The 27,867-nt window shown below is 32.3% G+C and overlaps 1 protein-coding gene across 1 annotated transcript in view; it reads right to left on the bottom strand.

Annotated features, from left to right (window-relative positions):
- Window positions 1-923: 923 nt before the first annotated feature.
- Cdh7 (cadherin 7) overlaps window positions 924-27,867 on the bottom strand; it is a 135,312-nt gene continuing 108,368 nt past the window's right edge. Inside the window, exon 12 of the mRNA XM_004858458.4 lies at window positions 924-14,329. Coding sequence (XP_004858515.3) covers window positions 13,836-14,329 — 494 coding nt within the window. The 3' untranslated portion in view covers window positions 924-13,835. The remainder of the gene's footprint in view (window positions 14,330-27,867) is intronic.

Here is a 27,867-nt window from a genome sequence, read left to right on the forward strand (position 1 = left end):
ATAAGTATATGTTTGTGGTGCATAGTAATTTCATTCAGCTCTGATACATATACAAATTGTACCTTCATCTGTTTTACTCCATCTCTTACTCCATATTTTCTTCACTCACCAGATCCCCTTTCTTTCTCTACAGTCTACCTATCTGTTTCTTAACATGGTTCTTTTAGTTATCCCTTTAAATTATTTATATTTAGGGTCTTTTGTATTAGAGAAATGATGCAATATTTAAACCTATCATAACTTATTTATTTCAATCAGTTCTATAAATAACTCAAATTTATCCTTTTTAATGGCTGACTAGTTCTTTGTTGTGTATATAGATCACATTTTATTTATTTCTTCACCTATTGATAGGTGTATATAGTCCCTTCCATGAGTTAATTATTGTGGCATGCTGCTATAAGCATGGTTACGTAGGTAGCACTGTAGTATGATGGCTTTAGCTCTTTGGGGAAGATAATCAGGAGAGGTTAAATGGAATTTCTATTTTTTGTTTTTTGAAGAATTTCTATACTGATTTCCAAAGTGCTTGTAGTAATTTACCTTCCCACCAACAATGTACACAGGATTTTTCCCCCCACATCTTCATAAGCAGTTGTTATTTCTTGACCCTTTGATTGTGGCCATTCTAATTGGAATAAGTTGGAAATCTCAGTGTTGTTTTGATTTGCATTTTTCTAATGGCAAAGGGACTCAATGTTTTTTTGCATTAATTGACCACTTGTATTTCTTCTGAGAAAAGTCTATTCATTTAGAAAATTTCTTACTTTAAATTATTACATATATTTTTACTAAGTGAATCTATATCAAATCAACAGATCCTCTATAGCAAAAGTAATAATATTTGTTATAAGCTTTAAAGATACTAATGACTGATTGATTTTTAAGATAATTATCTATTGCCAATTCATGTTCCATTATTGAATATGTATACCTGATGAGTCATCTTTTAGAATTTTACATAAAAAGTCATTAGCATATAGAAGAAAAAAGAAATGGTGGTTAACAGCTCTTCTGTAAACACCATACAAGCTACTTCAGGTCTGGATTGCATTCAACATCACTGCCAAGTCCAACTGTCTTACTTAGCTTTGTTTAATTACTTATTTTGATTTATCTTGGGAACTAAGATAATACCGACTAATATTCTATTTCCACTCTGGTTAAAGATTCCATTTGTTATTCATTAAATACTAAGAATATATTCTCTTCTTAGAAGAGGCTAAGTTGGCCTTCAGGTTGTATATTCATAAAGCATTTCAAAAAATTGCTTTCTAACTTTGGAAATAACTGCATTAGATTTATTTCTCAAATTTCTTTTTTTTTCATTAAGTTTATTGGTACATTTTAGGTATACAATACAGTTACATTCATCATTGGGAACTTGTACCTTTACATGATGTATCTTGGTTCTTACTTTTTCCCATTCCCTTGCCCTCCCTTCAACCCCTCCACGTTTCTCTATTTACAAAGACTTTGTTCTCATTTTTTCCTTTTCTCATAGTTTTTCCTGTCCCCTAACTGGCACATTCCTTAGCATTTTCTTTCATTTCTTGAAATTGCCATTTTTTACAAAATGCAGACTTATTACATGTATAACATTCTTCAGTTTGTGTTTGCAGTTTATGTCCTCCTTACTAGAGGCAGGTTATATACACGTGAGTCAGAAACAACACAACAGTGATGCAGTGTCCTCACTATACCTTATCAGCCAGCATTTGACAGTGGGTTTTGTTAATCATAGTGATCAACTGATATAATGGTTAAGATAATGCCTGCTGAATTTCTCTACTGTAAAAATATTCTTTTCTCTTTATAATTAATAAATATCCTGTTGGAATCAATCTTCAACACATATAAATAATTTGTTCAACTCAAAAAATTATACATATATTTTAATATTCTTTCAAGTCTTCCTATAATAATTATTTGTTCAGTATTTATTGGCTGTCATGCTATTAAAGGGAAAGACTTTTATTGATTCATGAAGTAAGTTCTTATTCATGTATATCAGCATGGATTCATGAATTTTTATTTAGTAGTTTAAAATCTACAGAATTGATATTCATTTTGAGATTCTAGTTGCAAAAGACAATCTGAAGTGTTTCAAAATTTTTGATAAGTATTCAATTTTCCTTACCTGATGTAACTACCAGTTGAATTCCTGGATATTTCTGAGTTAACATGTAAAGAATCTTGGTTGTTCTTTTCTATGGTAGAAAATGTGATTGAGGCACATTTCTATAGTAGCTGTTAGTGATTGAATGATGGGTACACTCTGACATATAAACTTTCCTACTCCAGAAAATTTGAATACAATGTACAGTATGATGTCTTCAGGAATATGCTTTTCTAACAAAAATGTTATTACTTGGCAACTATTTCTATGTAATATGGAAGCACTTCTCAAGAATATTGGCTAGTAGGTGTGTGTCATCCAGCAGTATAAATGCCACAGCCTGAACATTGGGCTGTTTTGAAATTTCCTCTGCCAGATAAATTCGTCTAAATCCTTAAATCTCACTCTCCTCCATTCTCAGAACAAGGGAAAAATACAGGCAAAAGTTTTTGCCAGAGGATAAGACACATGGCCTCTACTCCAGTTGTCAATGGGATTCATTATCAGATGAAACCTTCTGAGCTTGGTCTTTACTGCCTGAATTTCTATCAACATTCTTGTCTCCTGAGGTCTGACCAGCCTCTTCCATCAAGCTCATTTTATAACATTTTAGGGCTTCTCTGGACAGTATCTCAAAACCTTTCCAAACTACTCTTCAGAAATATTCCAGAGGATTTTGGAACACATGATCAGGTAGAGACACATCAATAGCCCCATTTTCAGTACCCAAATCAGTCTCCATCACTTTTCCTTTACTAGAATGAAATAATCAATATTCACAATTATAATTAGGAGAGGTAAATTTTGGTTAACAATGTTAACAATGGCCAATTGGCTCTGAGGTAGAATGACACAGTGAAGTAAAATGTGCTTAACCCATGGTGGCTAGGAAACAGAGAATGAAAGAATAAACCAGAAACATAAATATACTCTTCCAACTTTTGCCCCAGTGATCCAACTCCTATAAGACCTCACCTCTTGGCTCTATATTTGGCAATGGATTCATCTCCTGATGACTACACCAATTCCATGATCCAACCACCTTCCATGCAAACAAGAATTTTGGGGCACATGCTACATTTAAACCATAACAAACTGTGAAATAAAAGTGTTTCAGAACTCACTTTTGTGTGATGAGCACTTATCTCTTGATTGATGCTTTATAAAAACTTCAAAAATGAATGAGTGAATGGCTGAATTGATGTGGAAGAAGGGTTGTGACATGAATTATCACTAAATTGAATAATAATTTTCAACAAATAGACTACTTTCAACCTACATTTACTGAAATTCACATTAACAGTTTGAGTGGATTCAAGAACTAGAGACAAAGATATCTTTTTCTATTTTTTTCATATCAATAATTCACAGGATATATGTTATGGCAATTAATATAAGAAAACTTTCTTGCCTGTTATTGGCAGGTACATTTTTAGTTCTGTATTCAATTCAGAATATTCATTTTTAAATCATTACTTCTAATTCCGCCATCACTAACACTTCAGTCCCTCCTAAGCGTACATGTCTGAAAATTTATTTGATTTTTATATGCATCAATTAGTATGAAGGTGAGCAATATTTAAAACTTATCAAAGGTTTACCTATATCCATGTGATTATTTTAAGGGGTACAATGTGATATTTCCATACATATATAAAGCATGTAATGATCAATTCAGGGTAATTAGTACACTCATCACCTTTCTTGGTTCTCTGTGGTAAACTACTCAGTATCTTTTCATTGCTAGTTTTTAATATGTGATACATTGCACCCTATAAATTTGTAAATATTGTCAGTTACAATAAAAGTTTAAAAAAGATAAAAAATGTGACCATAACCCGACTTCACATATTTTCTCACCTAAACACATTAGAGCTTAAAAGATCATCTTTTTAAAGAATATTTTCTTCCCTGAGCACATATTAATCTGGAGGAAAAACAGAATTCTTTAATTACTCTTAACTACCTACATGACGGTCAATTCATACATACTTAGAGGGCAAAATTATAATATCATGACATTAAGCTGAAAATTCTGAATGATCATAATAATGTTAGGAGAAAAATGAACTTTGCCTGGTTCATGACCTTGCTAATCAGTTAATGTCTGTCTACTGAACACTGACCAATTCATCAAGTATCATTGTGGGTGAAATGCTGATAATAAGATGTGTCCTTAGAATATATGTGTAATAATGGTAAAATATACTTCACATAAATAAGATTTTTAAAATTTCCCTTAAGTAGTATTTCCATGATTTAAGACTTTTTGGTGATGTAATTATATATAATAAATGTAATAATGTATTTTAAGAACAAGAAACACTCATTTTAAAAAGTGCACACTTTCACTAATTACATTTATTTTATAGGCTATCTATTAATGTAAGTTCTTAGACCAAGGAAAATAGAACATGACCTTTTAAGACACTTTAAATTACTCTCATAGGCTTATAGGCACAAGCACACTCTACTGCTCCACCATGAACTAGGAGAGTAAGTTTTATCATTCTAATAAGGGAAGCAAGTGACTTTAGATACAAAAGCTGCACATGTATTATAAAATCCGGCCATGTTAAAAATAATTTTAGAATAAATCCCAGTGACACTATGCTCACTGATGTCTCTTCTTTTGTGAATCAAAAGGCAAAAAAACCCAAAAACCAAAAGTCAATAATCCTAGTCATGAACTAGAGCAAGAGCACTTCTCCTCACTACTAGAATATGAAGATACAAAGCACATCTTATCTATCTTTATGAAATTTACAAAGTTAGCAAAAGTCACCATAAATGGTATACGTGGTATCCACATTAATTCAAGAACTGAAGGATTGAGCCTATCCTCAACTCACTATAATTTATAACTGTAAGTCAAATTAATGAAATTATTTTATGAGGTTTAGGTTATAGGAAGAAAGTAGTGGTACCTCAGTTCATGAACTTCTCTCCACCATTCTGGGGGAAGAACTTGTCCCATGCTTCTGGTTGCAGCTGAATTGTAAGCATAGTATGCAGATATACTTGAAAGAGAAAAGAATTCTCACCATTATAATTTATGTCACATCCTTATCTTACTGTATCTTTCCAATCTAGATGAACCTCTCTTATATTAGAGGGGAAAAAAAGCCAGGGGTTTATTTTGATCTTCAATGTCCAAAAAAGAAATCCTCCAAAAGAAATCCTCCAAAAGAAACTAGAAAGAAAAGATTAAAAGCAGAGCTTATATTTAATTATCTTGCATTAATTCAAATTGCTTGGGTTTCCTGTCGCCTTTTCATATGTGTTCCACAAGTTTGGTAAAAGTACAAAATTAATTTTTAGTAGAAATGAAGCCTCACATATTCTTAACAGTATTTGCTAAACTGATCAATAAATTTAATAAATCAATAGAAAAAGGTACAGTTTGGTGTAAGGATAGGAATATAAGAGAACTGGACCAAGTAAAAGTGAGACAAATAAGACAATGAAACATGGTTAGAGGGAGCCTGACTGTCACGTTCTATTCTTGTTATTTATTTTCTTGTAGAGTGTATCTTTTAAAAACTATTTACATAGAAGGCTGTTTAGTTTCATCCAGTCTAGCTCTGAGGCTAACAGGTCTTTTGCATCGTGTCTAAAACTATATATATATATATATATATATATATATATATATATATATATGCTCTTCACTGCATTTGTATCTTCACAAATTAAATTTTTCTTTTCTAAATATGCTATTTTGTTCTATTGCCATTATACCACATCAGGGATAATCTATCTTTATTCCTCATGTATTAATCTATCTTCTATCTCTTTAAACTTCTAGATGTAGCTTTTTATGTTTCTGATACAATATTTGAAGTTTTTGTAGATTTCTGCCAACTGTCTCCATGATGGTTTGCCTTGTGTGCTTAGTGATTTTTGATGATACATTCATATTTGACTGAAAATAATATATGTTTACTAGGGATTGGTTTTTCTTTAAAATGACATTAGCATCTTCATGGGTCTTGGCTTAATGCATGGGTCTTCATGCTTTCTGGGCCCCAATTTATTGATACCTCAACTTCAAACTTCTTTTTCTGCTCTGTTCTGCTTTCCTTTTATTTAGAAAATGTTTTCTTTGGTAAAGGCACATGTCATCTTGTTGTTTTCATTCTTTGAGTCGAGAATTTAATTGAAGTACATGAACTTGCAGAAACCCTAAGAACATGCAGTTGACATATTGTGACATGGTCCTCAAATTGGTAGTAAATTATAAAATACTATTCATTAACAGTATAACTATTTCCAATTTCTCAGTAATTTTAAATACAGATTTTGTTATTATTTTCCCATTTAGAATTTTGAAAAAGAATAAATGAAAAATTCTGATACTCTTTTAAGGAAGCTAAACCCTAACTAAATTAGAGAGTGCAAATTTGTAATGAGGTGCAACTTCTTATTATTTACCCAAATGAAAACATCATTTATGGAAGGTTTAAATAGAAAAGACAATGGACAAAATGTCTTACTTGTTTTCTTCTTTCATTTCTACCATTTACATATTTACTTGGATAACAATTATACAACTACTCTGGGCTTCGACTGGGTATGCCCTTCTGGCCAAAATGATGCCTAAGCGAGGCACATTACTGGTTTATAAGAAAATTGAGAGTACCTACATTAGGACTTCCTGGCTCTTAAAATGATAAGTACATGGCGATTTTTGTTATGATAATTTTATATAAATATCAGTTACTCAGAATAACACGTCAAACTTTCATTACAATAATACTCATTTAATTTCATGTGCCAAGTTATGAAGAGGTTTAAATTAGAAGCCAATTAGACACCACTATTACAACTGAGAATGGTGACAATAGAAGTTGTCCTTGTATGTCGCAGATATTTTTGGTTATCCGAATTTGGGGAAATTATTTTTTCTATAGTATCTTAATATGTGTCAGTTTTTATATTCCAAAAATACAACACAACACACAACAATAAAACATGGCGATAAACAGCTCTCACATTATCACTGCTTGTTTTCCTACATCTGATTCATGTTAATTGTATACTTTATTCATGTTATTGTATACCTCTACATTTCTAAAGCTCTGAAATTTAATTTCCTGTATCTGCTTTAAAAATCTCGAATTCTTGAGAATTGATAGGTACAGCATGATTTGAAAAGAATCTCTTCAGATTCTGACCTATATTCAATCCATATTTTATACATCATATTTACTTCCATAGTTAATTGGGACTGGATTTTCAAAATTGATTGAGTGGTCAATCAAATTAGCATTTTTGAAGTCTTTTCATATCTATTTATTCAAGCGATTCAAGTAAGTAAAAGCTTTTCAATTTTTTTCTAGTGGAATTATACTGATATTTCAAATATGAATTAATAGTTTAAATTCAATTTATATTGTAAGTATATGAAGTATTTTAAGTGTATGAAGTTGTAATTTCTCTGCATTTTGAGGAATTCTGAAATCTGTAACAAAGAGAAACTCTGCAAACATCCATTTTTTTGGTACCATTTTCACTCTATTTAACTGTGCAGGTTGGATCTGATAGCTATAATTATCTTTGAAGCTACAAACAAACATGAAAAGTAATTTACTTCAATGTAACATTTAGCTTCAAATTGTGTGTGTATGCATTTACCTATATACGCACACATATAAATGTGTATACACACAGAATTGGAGGTTCTCTATGTATGTGTGCATATTATATACATATATGCAAATGCCATGTACTTATTAGATGTATTATTTTTAAAAGATGATTACTTTTATACTGATCAGGTACAATGTGAAACAAATTCCTGGTCTTAATACAGTAAACATATTTCTTGTACTCACAAAAGTTCAGCATGAAGCAGTAGGATAGTGTATTATATAATTTTTCCTGTTTATAGAAATGTAAATTCTTAGCACAAATTACATCAATTAATGAAATCATAGTGCAAGCATCAATGGATTTGAATGAGCATATATATGAACAAGTATTTCTAAACTTTGTCTTCATATAGATATCAATGTATTTTTAAATAGTTATTTTTGGTTTGACCATAAAACAGCCAGATAACTAATGGTTGAGAAGAGGTTTTATTGACAATCATTTAATGAGTAGAGAATCACTGACAAATAATAGACTTCAGTATATATTTATCTTTTGTTTTCTATAATTGTTTCATTTATAAAAGGCTAAGATATATCATTGTAAGATATTAGAATCAAAACAATAGTATATTGCACTCAGAATGTTTTTAATGATAAATCATAATTTTACTGTATTTTAGTACATTGAAGTATATGAATTAATAATTATGTCAGTTATTGATAAAATTATCAAATTGCCTACATAATCACTTATTTTTCTCTATTCTCAATGTCTGTATAGCTACCTATTCTACTCAATATTTTATTTTAATAATGTTATTTGGGTGTATTTTTATTTCTGCAGTGAGTCTGGAATCATCTAAAACTCTTTCTCTTCCATTCAGTCATCACAATGAATAGAAAGAATTGTTCTTTATTTGTAATTCCTTGGCATTGATCTCTAATTCTTTTAAATAATTGAATCAGCTCATGTTAGACCCTAAACTTTAAACACTTAAAGGTTTTAAAGTCAGATTTCAATTAATTATACCAATTGTCTCTCTTTCAATAATTTTTCCTAGTTTAAGGTTCTAATTGCATGTATTCTTCATCAGTGCATATTTCCTCCAAAAGAAATTATCAGTGCTTACCATATAATAATAAATACAATCAACCTTTTAACATAATTTTCATAATGTTTCATAAGAAGTCCTTGCATTTTCACAGTGTTTTACAGATTACAGAGTACAGTACCTTCACTTAATCATCTCACAAGCCTCAGAAATAGACAAAATAGTCATTAACTCAGTTTTAATCATGAATATATAAAAGTTTAGCAAAACAGAATAATGTATTAGGCTCAGCAAAAACAAGCCTGCATTGAGCCTCTGACCTAGATTCTGTAACCACAAACCAGGGTAATTTTTAGTACACAGCACTGATACTAAGAAGGTGACGTTCCATGGTAATTCGCAAATGATTGTCTGTGTTAGTCTTGAGTTCATATTCACACAATAAAAATAAAATGTGGCAATTACATTAACCAGTAAGTCATTTTCTGTTAGCTACCAAAATCCTTCTCCAAATATATATTAGATTGTCAAAAAAATAAAATACTTCTCCGTTTAGTCAGTACCAGATTTTCTAGGAAAATGATAATTACATACTGGTGTTAGATGATATTAGACTTATTTTATTAAGGTTGATTAAGACATACTTTGCAATATCTCCCACACACACACACACAGGCACGCACACAGGCACGCACACACACACAGCACAGAAGCACATATCCTTTTCCATTAAATCTGAGCCAGTAGCATTTATCATTACAATGAAAAAGTGTCAGAAGATTACATGTACATATGATCTTCTTTTGCTTAAAAAAGTATCCATAGAATTATACACTGCAGCGTTTGCCCAATTATAGCCTCATATACTTTCCATTTGGTCTAGGGGTGATCCCATTTTGAAAAAAAATCATTGAATTATATTAAAAATGCAAATGCTATTAGTTCTTTGTTACTCTTTATTATATCTAGACAGCTAATATGATTATACTACCTTTCCTCGCTAAGCTTTCATACACTGTTGTATATCTCACAATAAACATTATTAGTGATTAAAAGTACCTGCATATGTAAGATCAAAAACATAGATTAACAGAAAATAATTTGGCTTCTCTATTACCATACATATTCCACCTGCCTCCTGCCATGTCTTTCCAAAAATGGTTACAAGAGTAAGTTGAAGCTTTAATCAACTATAATTACATTAACTCTAAGTAAACTCTTAAATGATTATTTAAAAAAAACAATTATGGTAATTAGAACAGATTCTAAGTCAATAGATGTCAAATTAAAATGAAAATATAAAGATTAATATTTATAGCCGGTGCTTAAGCACTTTAAAATACTGAAGCTTAATTGTTTTGCCTCTTGCAATATATTTAAAAGTTTAAGTTCTTTTAGATTTTATATTTGAATATAAATGCTGACACTCTATTAGCTTTTGCATTTTTTAAGTATGTGGGTCTTATTACCAATACTACTCATATCATGTACAACTATTACATATGCTTGAGAATAATTGCCTATGTCTGCTCATCATCCAGTGTAGTAAATGTAATTGTGCATGAAGTTAAAATAATTTAAAACCTTCTCAGAGTGCAGAGTGAAAAGGCAGCTATCATCGCTTGCACACTCTTACTTCCTGTACATATCTTGTTATCAAACCACAACTGCAGACAGCCTTATGGAGCTTCATGGCAAAGAAAAAGAAAAAAAAAAACAAAACTTTACTAGGTCCACATAGTATTTGCTTGCCGAAAATCTACACATTGTTTACATTTGGCTAATGTTTCCTTAATGTCTCTGATTTGGGTCTGTTGCTGATCTTGAAATATTGCTTTATAAGAGAGACTGATCTGGGAATCAAGATTATAATTGACCTGAGACTTTTTCAGTAAGATTTGGTTTCCTTATTTTATGCTGGGTTACAATTATGCAAAAATAACAACCCACAATTGGTGTTTGGGAGTAGTTTCTTGACATAAAAAAGTAAAAACTGAAATGTAATTAATTTTTAAAGAAATACATTTTTCAAAATGCACATTATTTTGTGCATAATGAGTACATCTTAGTACCTCTGTATAGATTAAATAGACAATATTTAAATTAATTGATGTCCTAAATTATTGTTTGAACTTAAAGTTGTTAAGCTATATCTCTTCATAATATAATCATCCCTTTTTTAAAAAAATACATCCAAAGATTTTTTATGAGGAAATCACTTACTTGTGCATCCATATTTATAAGATAGTATAAGTTTCCTGCAAGTCATTGTTTTTTATTCTGTTCATTCATACTGTATCTATGACCATGAGGTCACTTTTTATAAAATAACTTAAGAACAACAGTTTTGATAAGCATCAACAAGTGATTAATTGAGAAAAAAATGGGTAGTGTGTGGTGATTACCATGGAGGTCTAGACATTCTCAACATGGCTGACATCAACCTACTCAAAAGGATTACCCTAAGTGGTCATGGAAAGAGATGTACATGAATGAATCTTGAGAGCTGGTTCTGACTGCTTCTCATCTAAATGATTATTTGGAGAAAAACAATTAGTTTAAAGATAGATTTCATCAATCATCTAATCCAATACCTTTTTTAAAAGAAATGAAAGCCTATCTCTGAAGGATTACATAAAATATTTAACATTAAATTTTAGAAAAAAAAGAAAAGCTAAAACCAAATTTTAAAAAATTTAATTCTACTGTAATTAATCCTAAAGTACTTTGGATAAATGCTATTGTAGTAGGGACTTTCAGACTTCTCAAGCAAGTATTGAACCAAGTTCAATACTATGTTGCAATATTTTACACAGAAATAACAATTGAATATATGCCAAAATTTCAAACTTGAATCTTTCTTTTCTCAATCTACTACTGGGAAATAAAATAAAAGGAGAATATGCATACATTTTAAAAGAAGAGACAATGTGGTGTATAATGTGACATGCTTTTTCTACAGTATTTCCAAACCTTTATTCAGTGATGTATGCAACAATCAGCATTTTTGAAACCATAATCTAAATGTACTAAACTATTTTATCTTCTTTCAGACAACAAGGGAATTATTAGAAAACTGTTTTCTCAGCACCTTGCTGATTTAGCAACTATATAATTCCTGAACCACAGCCTGGTTTTATTGAACTGGGTAAGTGTACTATTTTTTTTAATGTGGAAAACTTGCTCATATGACTAAATGAGAGAAACAGTTTCTTTTACACTGTTATAAAATTATTTTTATATATGCATATTCATAGAACAAGAAGCATATCTATCTTGTCATGAATCATCTAGAAAACTTTATTTAAATTAAAGGACTCTTTGTACATAGTCAAATTTATTGAATTATTTATTTTTATGAAGCTGAAGGCCACTTTCACATACTGCACTTCTAAATATGGACTTTAAATTCACATAATCCTACGTAGCTTCTCTTTATGTAATCAGCATATTAATATTCTGGTTCCAGAGCTTCCTTTTAGAATGAAGTACTTATAGAACACAATTTCCTACACAGCGTTCATTATCTGTAAAGTTGTTAGGAGCCCAACAATGAATTGTGTTGGTTTTTTTTAGCAGAATATAAGGGAAAAATAAATCCATTCTTACTTGATTAGAAGCACATTAAACAAGTACTAATCTCAGAAAAAATAAGTAGAAATATTATTTTGGTTAAAAAAAAGTCTTACACTGAGATATTCATCTCAAATTTAAGCACAAATGATTACTTGCAATTACTCTCTTCACTTTGGCACATTTAAAGCACAAGAGAAACTATACAACACTTGGCTAGTTCTTGAGGGAAACCTTTGCATTAGAATTTAAGATAAATTTAAAATTTCTGTTATATTGTTTAAAAATCCAGTCTTTTACTTAATATGTTTACAACAAAAGAGGTTGGGAAACCAATACTTGAACATCTTTGGAACGTACAGAACTTAATGGTCTTGGAAAATAAATCTTGCATTAAAGAAAATCCCAATTCCTTCTGAAGTCTTTCTAAAACACAAATACTATATTTCAATGGTTTGTACATTCTAATGGCTCAGAAAAACAATTTGTACGTCCTTGTGGCTGTGCTCCTCTTTGAGATGTGAATTGTGACAGGGCTCAATTGCTGTATGATTATTTCTCCATTCCATGCTTCATCTCCTTCATGTAGCTCGGGCTGGAGAAAAACCAGCAGGTTCAGATGAAATTCATACTATGAGGCAGTAAGATGGACCTGAATTTAGTGAAGATTGGAGCTCCAAAATAAATATAACACCATGTGTCAAATAAAAAATGAAAGATACTCTCCTGTACAAATCAGAAGAGATAATAAAAAAGTGATGAATAGACAGCAACTTCTTTTGAAAAAAATACCTACACAAGCATCTCAAAGCTATTACCAACTTGAAGAATCATCTGCCTTTTTTTGTTTGGGACATTCCATTAGTTATTTTGCCAAACAATGGCTTTTGTTGATTTACACAAAATTTCTACTGGCTTTTATTGCAGGGTTTTCATTTGGTAATGATATTCTGATAATTTATGTATTGCTAAATAGAATATTTTTTCTAACCAACAGCAATCAAATTCTGCAGAATTCTGTCATATTAGCAAGCTAAAAGCATTGCTATAAATTAAATTGTGCCAAGTTTTGAAATGTAAGAAATTTCAGGACTTTTTGACGGCACATTCCTCTCACAGAAATAATTCTATTCCTCCTTGCTGACAGTACCATGAAGGTATGTCTGGGGCACCATTGGCTCACTGGTAACACAGGCCACTATCTACTCATGGACGTTAAGTGCCTTTGCAGGTATATTAGAGTTGCTATCTATTCACAAACTGCTGAGAATTTCTTTTTATTAAAAAACCTTCAAATGCTCAGAGTCTGTGGTCAGTGCAGTCCCTTGGATAAGTCTAATGAAGATATGCTTCACCAAGGCAGAAACCTAAACAGTTAAAAATGGAGACATATTTACAACCATTTTCTTCCAACTCATGGAGTTCTTGCTTTCTGTGTGTAGTGTTTTTTGATGTTACCTTTTTTTCAGTACATTTCAAATTAAGGTTCTAGGGCTATGAGTACAAACTCTCTTGGCCAGGTCCATACATGTCTGCGAGACGTTTAAAGCGAGGTCCCCAGTCACTTAGGTAGTCATAATTCTGGTCAGAGTTTGAGCTGATGGAATCTAAAGAGCTGAGCGATTCTGCTACTGAGCCATTTCCTTCAAAGGCGTATGTCTGCAAAGAGTCGTATGGGGGAGCACCCGGATCAACGTCGGCTTCTTTCAGTCTTTCCCAGATAAATTCCCGAAAAATGACGTTATCTGGGATGCTTTTGAAAGTCGGCCGACTCAAGAACTGAATCTCTGGAGTCACATCCCTCCGGGTCTTGGTATCTCTGACGACGTTAAGGTTTCTCAGAGCGGCCATATCGAACGCTTCAGTGTCTTCCTCTCCCCCACCTTCGTCATCATATCTAACAATATTTTCTCTGATATCTCTCTCTTCATCAAAAATGAGGGTCTCTTTTTTCCGTCTTCTCATGGTGACGATGAGGAGGATCAACACTAGAACAATGAAACATAGAAGGGAAAATTTCAGTAAAATCACCAGCTGTCTCTCGTCATGGTGCTATTAGCTCTGATTTTGACTCACATATTTTCTTGCCTTTAAAAGAAAATGAATTTGCTTTCTACTTATATGGGTTTTCACAGCAGTGGATGCACTAAAATTGCTAAAAGCGCTTTAAAATAGAACACTTTTATACATCAAGAAACTTTTCCACACCTGTTCAGGATTGATGTCTTGCTCTAACCTCCAAAGTATTTAATAGAACAAATTGAAGGGCCAGTTCAGGATAAATATAATAATTTCAAAGACATGCAGCATGAAGCAATTTTTTGAACACCTTAATTGATGGAAAGGCAAAGTGACATTCATAATGTTTTGTGTCTAATTCAACCACTGTAATTTCAGAAGAAAACGGATTACAGTATTTGCTCAGGTTCTTTGAAGAAATGTCTAGTTCTTGTCTATGAAATTCAGCTGTCAAATAAAATCTAGCATGTCAGGCCATATACAAAGATGAAAAACTTCCCTATAATAAATTGAGTTGCACTTTCATGTATGAAATTCTCCACTTCGTTTTTGTGCATTTTACCTAGAGACAAAATATAGTTGGTGAGATTTTCCACATCAGTCAAAATCAGATTTAGGAAATAAACCACCCATATAGCATTAGGAGGTTTTTTTGTACATAGAAATTGACATTCAATCATTAAGCATGTATTTGCCTGAAAAAAATGGAGAATAACTACATTGACTATTCTTTGGCCTTACTGAACTGAATGCATTCTGAATTTTTTATAAAGTATATCATAATGATAAAGAGCCATCTCTTGGTACAAGTTAATAGATTATCTCTGAATTGAGAACATCAAGTTTCAAGGCTCCCTGACCTAAATTAAAATGGAATATAAAAGGAGTTCATGAATTTTGAAATTCAAAAATATAAAAAATATTAATTATCTTTAGTATATGTCTGTAATTATTTGTATAAAGTTAAATCTTTTTCAAAAATTTTTTTTTGCTTCCAACAGTGTAAGCTGTTGGAAGGTCTGGAGTGCCTAAAATGCATATGAAATGTATTATTGTTGAGGTTCATTATTCTCAGCAACTTTTTAAATGGAGACTTGAAGGACTGAAAGTGTAGCTCAGTGGTAGAGAGCTCCCATAGAGTGTATGATTCTGCTTTCTATGTCCTGTATCACACAAGCCAAAACCAAATAAATAATGGTGACATGGAATATTTACATTTAAAGTAGCTCACAAAATTTATACTTTAGCATTAAGAAGATATTTAATAGTAAAAATAAAAAACAAAAACCCCAGTAAAATTATAGAAAATCATGGATGGTGATGCATCCTTTTACCTGCATGTCAGTTTCCTTTCAAAAATGAAAAAGCCAAGTTCTCACAGTAATACCTCAGTTCACAAATGCTTCTGTTTACACACAATCTGGTTTTCAAACAAAAGCATTCAACAAAATTGTGTTTCTGTTCAGAAACTCCACATGGAGTGACAAATGCAACTACAGCTATCTTTCCCACACTAACACAAACACAGCCATTTTCCCCCAAATAGTAAATCTAATTATGTTTGTGCCCCTGAGGTACCACTATGTTAAATTTTAAATGAGATAAATGTATTAACTTCAATGAAGATTATACATTTTAAGTATTTGTCTGATATCTGCTTTTTCTTCATCAAAAGAATATAACTGATCGAATTTTTATTAGAAATATTTGGGAATACATGTGAAAACTTTTGTTTTTGATGGAACTTTCTTTTTCTTTCCCCTTTCATCCTGGACTACTCTTCTCTAAGTTTTATACTTTGCTGACAGTCTTCAGCTTAGTGATTGAGAAACATTTCTGAGTTTCTCTGTTCCTTCTCATTGCTATGATTTTTACTACATTTTCATGTTCTCAACTGCCTTCAAGGAAAGAGAAGATATGTAGTTCAAAAGCTATTGCTTCTATATCTTTGTGTCCCCTGTCATAATCTGGTACTTACCTTTCTTTCTATTAAGTTTATTATCCCTTCTTGTCTACTGATTATTAGGATTTCCACTGCTCCAAAGCTCTGTGGTTTTCAAAGCCTATGCTAGAACACAACAGAACGGGCTGCATCTTTGTTGTCAAGAAGGCCTAGAATAAATGTCCAGCCTTTCACATATCTGCTGGGGCAAGTAAATTTAACTGATCCTACAAGTATATAATAACAATCAATATCAATGTCCTTAGAGTAAATTAAAATGATAAAGGGATTTAGAAATTTAGAAATTTAGAATTTAGAGATTTAGAAATTTAGAAACCAGAGGTGGTAGAATTCCAAACATTTGCAGGTGTGCAATGGAAAAATGCTCATTGCAATTATTCAGCCTGCTAACAATATTCATTTAAATTTCTATGAAATCAGCATGCAAAATATTTTATTTTTCTCTAACAATAAATGAAGAATGAAATAACATAATAACTACCAAATACATGACTAGATATGTCTATTAAAGGCTAAATAGGAGGCAGAAAAGGTGATGTGAGAAATAAAGATCTACATATATGTGACCTTAACACCAGTTCTCTGGGGTATTTTGATGGTTGTCTTAGACAAATGAAACAACCTGTCTACAGTCAATGTAACTAAGTGCAATAACTAGGGATAAGTTGTGTCAACCTTGGCTTGCCTCCAAAGTCTTTGAACATCCTAGATCACATATGCTTAGAGCTTTCATGGAAGGTAAATGAAACAAAGCTCATTGGTTAAAAAACAAGAGTATACATTCCACTTACTCCAAGAAAGAGATGTCGGTAAATTTAAGACTCATGGATAAATAAAATATTTATTTTAGATTTACATACTACTTTAGTTTCAGAAAATTTTCACACAGTTTCCTCTAAATAAAGGAAATTCCAACACAAAGGAAGTGACATCAATTAAGATTTCTTAGTGGGAAATTTAAAAAAAAGTAGAGAAGAGAGCCATGAATAAGAAAGTGGTGATGGAGTAAACAGGGAAGGAATTTAAGAGTGAAAGATCTGATACACGTATTGGACAGCAAAATTGAAAGGGAGAAATGTAAAATTGAGGGGAAATGTGTGTACAAAATGGATGAACACACAAGCAGGGGGGGAGGTTTGAAGTGAAAGTTGTGTAATAATTAAATTCTCTTCAAATTCAGATCAATATCTAATTAGTCAAAACATTACAAAATTATAAATTTTATCTGTAATGCTGTAACAGTGAACTTTGTCATATGTTGTTATACGTAGGCATTATGAAGTACTTCTTTCTCATATTGGATTGTAAATATTTCCCATACTACTGAGAAACTTGTCTGCTGTCACTCTTCAGTACAAGAGAAACCTGAGTTATGTTAAGAAAAATTCCTTACGACATTAATATCCTTCTATCCTTGCACCACATACAAGACATATCAAAGATATTAATATCTTATGTTTTCCTTATTTTTCAATTGACCCTGAAGAAAAGAAGAGTATGAAGTGTTTTGGAAGGTTAGATGATGTAACATTTCAATGATGGTGAGAATATTACTTTCTAAATACTCAACCATATAAAAAAATAAATTTTATCCTTATTTACACTTTCAGTTTCTCACACTAGAGATACTATTCAGTATTTACACATATGTGTCCTATTTATTTCACTTCAGAGTATGGCCTCAATATGCATCCATTTAGCTATAAATGACTCTAGTTTCTCATTCTTTATGGCTGAGTAGTACTCCATTTTATGAAAAAACCACATCTTCTTCATCCAGTTCCCAGTTGATGGGCACTTGGGCTGTTTCCAAATCTTAGCTATTACAAACTGTGCTGCTATAAACATAGGTGCACATATATCACTGCGGTATGATTCTTTTAATTCTTTGGGGGAACATACCCAGTAGGGGAATAGCTGGGTCAAATGGGACCTCTAGTCCTAGTTCTTTGAGGTATCTCCATAAAGATTTCCACAGTGGTTGCACCAGTCTGCACTCCCACCATAATGGAGAAGGGTTCCTTTCTCCCCACACCCCTGCCAGCATTTGTTATTTGTTGATTTCTTGATAGCAGCCATTCATTCTGGGGTGAGGTGGAATCTCAGTGTTGTTTTCATCTGCATCTCTTGAACAAGCAGTGATTTTGAACATTTTTTCATATATTTATTTGCTGTTTTTACTTCTTTGGGAAACATCTGTTCATTTCAGAAGGCTATTTTTGAATTGGATCTTTGAATTTGGAGGGTCTGATTTTTTTCAATTCTTTATATAGTCTAGATAGTAGACCTTTGTCTGAGGTACAACTGATAAAAATTTCTTCCCATATTGTAGGTTGTCTCTTAGCTCTGTTGGTAGTTTCTCTTGCAGTGCAGAAGCTTTTTAATAAGATGAGATCCCAGTTGTTGAGTCTTTGTGTTTGGAAACAAAGTCTATGTAAATAGAGAAAGGTGGTGGGGGTGAAGGGCTCACAGGTAAGGGGAAAAATATAAGAGCTAAGACACATCATGTTCAGGTACAAACACCCAATGATAAATGTAAATGTATTGTATGTCTAAAATGTACCAATTAATATATAAATAAAAAATAAATAAATAAATAAATTTTAACCTTTAGATAAATCAAGTATTAACTGCTTTTGTGGGGTGTGAAGATAATCCCTGTAGTAAAAATATTTTCTGCCTAAGTAAGCAAAAGATCTTATATTTGAGGAGTCTTTGTCATTTATCTTTTCTGTCATGCAGACTGCACTTCTGAGTAGAGACAAAACAAAAGTTAGGCCTAGTAGTCTGGTTGTGATGAACTTATATTGTGCTGTTTGTTCATGAGTTTATACATCCATTCAGCAAAATTATATTACTTATTATAAATACTAAGTATGGTGATAAGTATAAAATTGCACAGAGTATCAAATATATTTCCATGTGAAAGTTACAATTCACTGGGGCAGATATTAATCAAATAGTAAAAATAAACAAATTAGAACTGTGATAATTATACCAAAAAGAAAACAAATCTTATGAAGATAAAAAAATTATGTTAAGGGAAGCATCCAGATAAGGATGACTGAATTGAGGATGACTGAAGGCTGACAGCCATGAGAGGGGTAGAGAAGGAATACAGTGAGCAAAGGTTTGAGGCCAACGTGTCTGGAGGGGAAAGAAATAAGGTCAGACAGGTAGGCAGAGCCTATGGTCCCAGGCTCAGCACCTTTGAAGGACTGCACGTTATATTCAGATTTTTACAAACATTATTAATTTGTACTAAAGATAGGAATTAGGGGAAAACATATGTGAGAAAAGAACTGAGAGAACTGTTATAAGTGAAAGTATAATGCTGACCTAAATATCTACATTTAGAATCCAGGTTTATAATAGTCAACATTTTCTAAGTGTCTGAAATATGTAAAAAATAATGCCAGATAGAGGAACAATAGTAATAAGAGATTGTAAGCAGGTCGAACAGTGCCGGTTAGGTGCACTCAGTTAAATATAGCAGAATTGTAATGGATTTCACTGTAGTAATAGACATGCATGAATGCAGAGAAGCATGCAGACCAGAGAGTATCATTCTCCCCAAAGGAATCAAAATACAAGAACTAAACTATGGGAAAAAATAGAAATCTAAAATCTGCACCATAATAGAAGTTAGTATTAATTTACATACAACTTACTTAAAATCTGTCACATTGTCTCTATTGGGCATTAGTGAAGTTTTACTAATTTTCTATTAATCTTTAATTGCATTTGAGTTTTATTAGTTTCAAATCAGAAACAACCACCATGAAGAAACATTCTTTCATAGCTCTCTTCAGGATCAATCTCAAACCTTCTCCTCTATCCCCCACTCATTAAAAAGCACAGAAACCATGAACTGGAAACAGTTTTCTGACATTTTCCAACCAATAATTATCTTCATCAGTACTCATTTTATTAGTATTTCCTTTTTGTGAAGTTAGCTTACAATACATGCCATATTCCTACTTTCTTATATGATGATTATTTTTAAGCCAGAGCAATTCTGTATTATTCTCAGAGACTAAAAAAACCAAAAACTTTAATGTTCTCCAACAGATACTTCTTAGTCTTTTTTTATATGCTGTATCTGTTGTATTTGACAGAGAACTCCACCCAGCAAGTTCAGCGTGGGTCAATCATCTTGAAATCATTCAGTGGCCTCTGGGATCCAGTTTGGAAGAAGGAGGAGGAGGAGGAAGAGAAGGAGGAGAAGGATGAAAAGTTGTTTTGATCTCTCTTCTCCAACAGTGGTTTGTTTTGTGGTTACTCTTCTCTGAGAAACACAGGACATCTTCATCAAGTTCTGTACTTGACTTTTTCCCTTCTCTCTTCACATTCTTCCTAGATGAGGCTAGGTGAGAGATCCTGCTACCTCTTGTATGGCAAGTGCTAATATGTCTGGCATCTTATTCTCCCATCTATCTCTCTGCACAACCAAGCCATGTTCTGAAATTTCTGCCCAAATATTTATTGATAATGAAATATACGAGCTTATTAAAACATACATTTTTTAAAGATGTTATTTTTCATTTTTATTTTATGTTACTACCACTTCTGTTTCTAATACAATTTTCTGCCCCAGTAACTATCACCCATTACTTTCAAAGTGTCTAGATTTAAGCTCTCTAACTTATAATTTGTTGCATACCTTGCCCTGTCATTATGGTTTAGATCTAAATATCTCCCCAGATCCTCATGTGTTTGGAAGGTGATTGGATCATGAGGATGCTATATTCATTGGTGGATGCATCCACTGTTGAGTTCAGTAGCTGAATGTGCTATTAGGAGGTGCTCACTGGATGTATCACCTGGGTGGATGTATTCTTGCCCTTGGCTCCTCTCTTCTCTCTCTCCTTTTTGAATCCCATAGATTGAACTTTTTTCCTCTGCCATGATCCTCTGAATCCTGTTTCTGCCTTAGCGCAAAAAAACATTCTCCTACTTTAAGTTGTGGGTATATAGTATTTTGTCCCAGTGATAGGAAATTGACTAACACACCTGCTTCCCCAAATAGGAAATAACAGAACCAGAAGCTTTCAGGTCATCTATGACTCTAACTTCTTCACTTTTTCTTTGTCTGAAACATTCGCTTATACCATATTTCAATCAAGCAATTTTTACATATTATGGCCCTGAAATATACTGCAAATACTGTCCCTCAGCTTACTACTCCTTCCTATGCAAAGTCCTCATCTACTTTGAATTCCTGACACTCCATTTACTGGACATGTGAACCTAAGCATGGTATCTTACCTCCCTCTTCTCCAAAATGGACATAATATTAATCTTTACCATAAGTACATTTCATCATAATTTTATGAACATTGAGTTTATATTCATAAAGTGCATAACCAAATAGTAAGCACTATTTCTGTAAAATAATAATTCATAAGAAGTATACTTGTACATCATCTTCAGTTCAGTTCCTATTTCCATGTGTCTGGTAATTGGTCCATAGAAAGAGACAGATTTTACCATCCACTCACATATGATTATGACAACACATTAATTAAATTGATGTATCTAATATTAATCTATTCTATCTGTTGGTTGAAAGAATAATGAATTAATAGAAATAATGAATCTTAAAATATGTAGCAAAGGTTGTAAAGAACAGACTATGGTAAATGGCATTTATGGGTTCACTCAGAAATTCTTTGTTTCCTATGTGCCCTGTGCTAGGGCCTGAGAATGCAGTGGCTAAAGAGAGACAGAGACATAGGTATATTTCACAAAAACATTGAAGCTGGGGTATAAGGAAAAATATGAATCTGAAGAGATGCAAGGAGACTATGGCAAGAAAAAGAGTGATTTGTTTGAAAATAATGGAAAACAAGGCTGCGCATCTCTTCCTACTGAGTGAGTGAAGTATCAGACAGCCTGATAACTTACAGTGGTGAGCAAGTGACAGAGCGTGGATTGCTTTTGGAACTTGAGAAACATTTGAGTTTTATGTCACTAAAGTCAATGCATCTGAAGTGTTTCAAGCAAAGAAAAATTAATTTGTTTTAAGAAGTGAAATGATAAAAAATATAGAAATACTGGTTGTGTTTGGAAAAGGATATCATCAGAAGTGACATCTGGGTTAAGTTCTCAAAGTTGAATAGAAGTCAACATGTCATTTTGTTCCAATCTATGTGTTTAGAATCAGAGATAAATGCAAATTCCCAGTAACAAAAAGCCAACATTTTAAGCACGTTTGAACTCTCTCTACCACTTATACTCACAGGGGATAAGTGAAGTTTTGTAATTGATATAATCTGACTGATAAAGTAGATGCTAACTGTAACATTTTAAAATGATAATAAATAAAATATCCTTGACATTTACTGATATGCTTCTTCTGTCTTTAGTCATACAGTTTTCATTTTTTTCTTAAGTACATATACGGCTACATCACTACTAGCCTGAAAATATAATTTAAGTACTTTTAACCTGTGCCATATCGATTTTCCAGAAAAGTTGAAAAGATGAACTGAATCTCGGATGAATATCCTAAAAATGCAGACTGTTAGGATAAGAGAAAATCAGCACCCAATAGCAATATCACTTATGAGTAACAACAAAAATAAAATCAAGCCAGGTTTGGTGGCACGCACCTGTAATCTGGGAGACATAGGCAGGAGGGTTGCAATTTCAAGCTCAACCTGGATAACTTAGTAAAACCAAATCTCAAAATATCTCAAAAATCTCAAAACATCTTTTAGATATTCTGGAAAGAATTATTTTGGGCAGAAGAAGTAAAGCAGGTTAGATCATGGAAGATAAAGCAGAATAAGTCTGAGAAAAAGCAAAGTATACAGTTTGGCTAAAGTACATAGTATGAGTAGAGAGAAATAGGGTTGAAGTAGGAGAACACGATCTGCATGATTGTGGTTTCCATATGTAGATGGTGGGGAGTCATAGAAGTATTATTTTAAGCTAAGGTGTGTCACAGTCACATTTGCTTTCAAGAAGCTTACCCTGCCTGCAGTACTGACAGAATGAATCTGATGGTGACTGAGGTCGTTTCCATAATTCGGGAGAGCAAAGATGGACACTGGAAAAGCAGCAGCAAAGGCAAAAATGGATTGATAAAAGAACTACAAAATAAAAATCAAGGATTTGTTAACTCTGGGAGATGGAGTGGAGAGAAGAAAAGGCTAACTGATTCGACTCAGAAGATCACATGAGTGAATCTAAACCATGTAAAGTGTCAGGGATGTATGAGAATTGTTCAGGATTTGAATTTTTCTTGAGATCGCTAATTTTAGCCATCCAATAGAACAAGGATTTTAAGGGTTAGCCTTGCTCGACAATGTTCTAGAGATTTGTGAATGATGAGCATAAAAGAGATAATTCTTCCATGTCTCAAGATAAGGAAAAGTTTAATTATATTTGAACTGAATCTTTTGTTTCCCGAAAACAAGTATTACAAAGATCTTCTCTGATAGTGAATGATTTCATTAGAGTCTGAGTTAAGACACAAAAAAATTTCCTGTAAGTACAATGAATATTTTATGCAAAAAGATAGTTTGTGTGTTGTTTTTACAGTTATATTTATATGTAAGCTCAGGTTTTAAATATAATTCTGTCTGTTTTCTTGAGGTTGGAAGTAATAGGAGGATACTATTAAATTGAACAGTCAGAGTTAATGGAACAAATGATAAAATCACTATGTGAAGCTGATAAAAGACAGTGCTGTCTGTGTATTTTCTGACAATGTGCAGGCTTATGGTACTCAGGGTCATTTAGGGATTTCTCAGAGACACATGGGTCATTCCTATTGGAAAACATATGGTAAAATACCAGGAACATTTACATGGCAGTCGTTCCTGTGTTTGGGTTCTGACTCTGATATTCATTCAACCTGCAATTTTGTGCATTTCTTCTAAACAGTAGTTTTATTATAGAAAAAGTGCATGACAGTGGTTGCACAGAAAAATTTTATGAAAATAAGATGATATAATTCTTGTACTTAAGCTAATGCCTATCTCATATATGAACTTACGAAATAAATTAGTTTTTTACTTGTCTTTCAAGCTTGTTATTTGCTACCATAAATTAGCTAACAATAGCCATAGCAATAATATCTGTATAACAATTATTATTTGTAGGACTACCTTGAGAATTATATTCTATCATTATAGATTACAGTAAGGAACAATGTATTACATAGTTCTGCCATTATTTTTCTCAGGAATTTAATGCATTTTTTTACATCAGTAACATTTATCACTTACATACTGAGCCAGAAAAATGTTTTTCTGTTGTTCAAAATCATAAGCAGCTATGTAACATGAGGCCAAATATAGTTTGGTATTTTGTAGGTCAGGAAAGAAAAATGAAAAGATGCATGACAAGTAAAATTTAAACTTCCCATACTAGACACATTAAAAAAGATTGAATTTTGTGCAGTGAATGGTGAGTTTTTTACAAACACCTTATACACCTCAGTTAAAGAAGCTGAGCCAGTCTAACTAATCCAAGATGTGTCTGAAGAGCAAAAATTGGGAAGAAATGTTATAGGACTTTGATTACTTGGAACCTAAGATCCAAATATGGAAAAAATCTGTAATTTAATTTAGTAAATTCAGTGGTGGCTTCAGTTTGCAGGAAAAAATATTTTAAGAGTAGAGTAATAGAAACTAAGTAAAATAGTCTCCAAATAGATTAACAATATTCGATATTAAAACCTATTTTTTTGAGACATGTTCTTCCTGTGTAGTGAAGGCTTTCCTGGACCTCACTATGTATCTCAGGCTGGCCTCAAACTCACAGTAACCTCCTGCCTCAGCCTCTCAAGTTCTGGGATTACAAACTTGAACCACCACACCCAGCTTGAAACCTAGTTTAAAACAAATCAGATGAAATTCTCTCTTAATTTCTTAAGAATCTATCAAAGTAATAATTTAATGTAACAACCATACAATTATTTTCTTTAAAGTGCTTTTGGTCTAGTAGAAAAACTATATATATATCAACAGATACAAATTTAACTATGAAAATTCATAATTAAATTTGTGTTGGTACTAGAAGTGAAGCATCATTTTTATTAAAGTTTTAGAATACTAGGACATCTTGCCATATATTATTAAATATTTCTGCATTAACAATAAAGCACCTGGTCGATCACTATGTTATGGAATTTGAATCTGGCAATTCTGTCTCCCATTTAGGTTGTGCTCAGTGTAAATGAAGGAAACCCCATTTCTAATTTTTTGGATTATCTCATTTAAAGAATTTAGATGTCAAAAATTCATTAAAACAGTAAGAGCAAGAGAGAATGGAGGAGAAATCAGGAAAAAAATTCTTCCATACAGTAAGAAAAATACAGATAAAGGTAAAGATTGACAAATCCAATTTCACTTAACATGAATTTTATATCTTGAGAAAGGATTATATATAAGCAATGATTTTTGTATTTTCATGAAGCATTTCTTTATCTATTTAACATTTAATTTTAATATTCATTTTATTTAATATTTATTTAATATAAAAGACTGATTGAGATTAGGGAAGTCTAGAATCTTACGCCTTCTGCGCCTCTAACTTGTTCTATGAACGCTTGCAGACCCTGATGTAACTGTGCTGCAGACTCCCCTCTGTAAAGCACAGGGGTTTGGGCTAGAATCAATTTCTAGGATATCTCCCAATGGTAATATGCTGGGAGATTCAGTATATCACCTCTGTAATGTTACAAGTCACTTTAATTTGTCACATAACTGCAACACACACCTGAGAAGTAATAAAATATGCTCTTTTTAGATTCCAAAGCCCAGAGGCTCCTATACTTTGATTTTTAATTGAACTTGATTCTCATTTCTCATCACCCCTCCTACAGCTTCATCTTGTTACTTTTTGTAGAAAAATATTTATAAGTTTGAAAATGTTTGTTACAAATAATGATCCTAGTGTCTAGAAACAATGTTTACACCATTTATTGAGCTGTTGTAAAGAATGTGTCATTTGTCCAGCAGAAACCAAGCATATCATACCCTAAACCCCATGTTTAGCCCCTATAAATACTGGATTTCATTGTCTTTAGCACTTATTGTGTGAAAATAGTCTATGACAGTGAAGAAAAAACAAAAAGAGTAAAAAGCCATAATCATCTGCTTTCACCAAATTAGAAAACAATGTACAAGAAGATTAAAATTCTGAGCTAAAATGCTACTGAGCAAAAGATACTGATTATTATATTGTGCCTCAATAATAATGAAAGCTTGCAGGCAGAACCTCCTGATTTAAAACTGTAGTGCAGTATAAGTATCTGTTTTTACTTACATTTTTAGACATTGAGAAAATTTTATAAAAAAACAAGTAAAATAAGGCATAAAATCTTGATTGTCAGAATAGAATAAGAACTGTTTATTGCTATCTTCCTGAAAGAATTAAAAGGATTATCCCATAGTGATATATGCACACCCATGTTTGTAGCAGCACAGTTTGTAATAGATAAATCTTGGAAACAGCCCAAATGTCCATCAACTGATGAATGAAGGTATAGATAGATAGATACATAGATAGACAGATATAATGGAATACTACTCTAGCATAAAGAAAGATAAACTTGGGACGTTTACAGCTAAGTGGATGTACCTTAAGACCATACTCTTAAGTGAAATAAATTGGACAAACATGTGTAAATATTGCATTGTTTCTTTAGTGTGAGAAATTGAAAGTATAAAAAGGACCAAAATGTGTAGTAAATATTGTGAAATAAGAAGAAAATGTTCAAATGGGAAGGGGCACAAGGGAAGGCAGAAAAGGAAAGGAAGGAAGGGAAAAGAATAAAAAGAGAAAATAAAGATACAATGGAAACAAAGCTCTTATAAATTAGAGGAAGAGGGGAAGAAGGGAGGGAATGGGAAAAATAAAAATCAAGATATATCATGTACAGGTACAAAAACCATATGATGAGTGTGATCATTATGTTTATCTAAAGTTATTGTACTAATAAAATCTTCATGATAAAAAGGCCATCCATTGGAAATAGAGAAGCTATGGTGTTTTCCCCCTGGCAGTTAAAGGGCCTTCCATTAGATGGCATGTACGACCATCAAGGTGACTTACTCAAGTTATTACACATGTGTTCCACCCAAGGAGCTTAGATATCTTTCTTCAAAAGTATGCAAGATTATGTAAAGCACACATTGTGAAGGAAGCAAATCTTGTCCTGGGTTGAAATGCTCATCAATCAAGGAGCCCCTGGCAAGCAGGATATACATGAAAGGCAAGGTCACTGCTTTGATTAAAGGATGTCAATGCCACATCCCCCTAATATTTTCATTAAAAACATCTAAACATTTATCAAGAATTTCTTAATGTACAACAGAGAAATTTATAGACCTTTATGAACCTAACTGGTGCTTAATGGTACAGTGCATACATTATCTACATTTTCTCATTCCATTCTGCAACCACATTTGGAATTGATAATCACATTTTGCAAGTAGACACTGTTAGAACAATCAGAAAGAAACTGGGTGTTAGAAGACAGATTATACAACTGAATTGTCCTAAAATCCTTTTATTGTGCTTATTAAA

The sequence above is a fragment of the Heterocephalus glaber genome, unplaced genomic scaffold (assembly GCF_053883595.1).
Source record: "Heterocephalus glaber isolate CG9 unplaced genomic scaffold, H.glaber_assembly_v1.0 deba00000331, whole genome shotgun sequence".
NCBI classification, from domain to species: Eukaryota; Metazoa; Chordata; class Mammalia; order Rodentia; family Bathyergidae; genus Heterocephalus; species Heterocephalus glaber.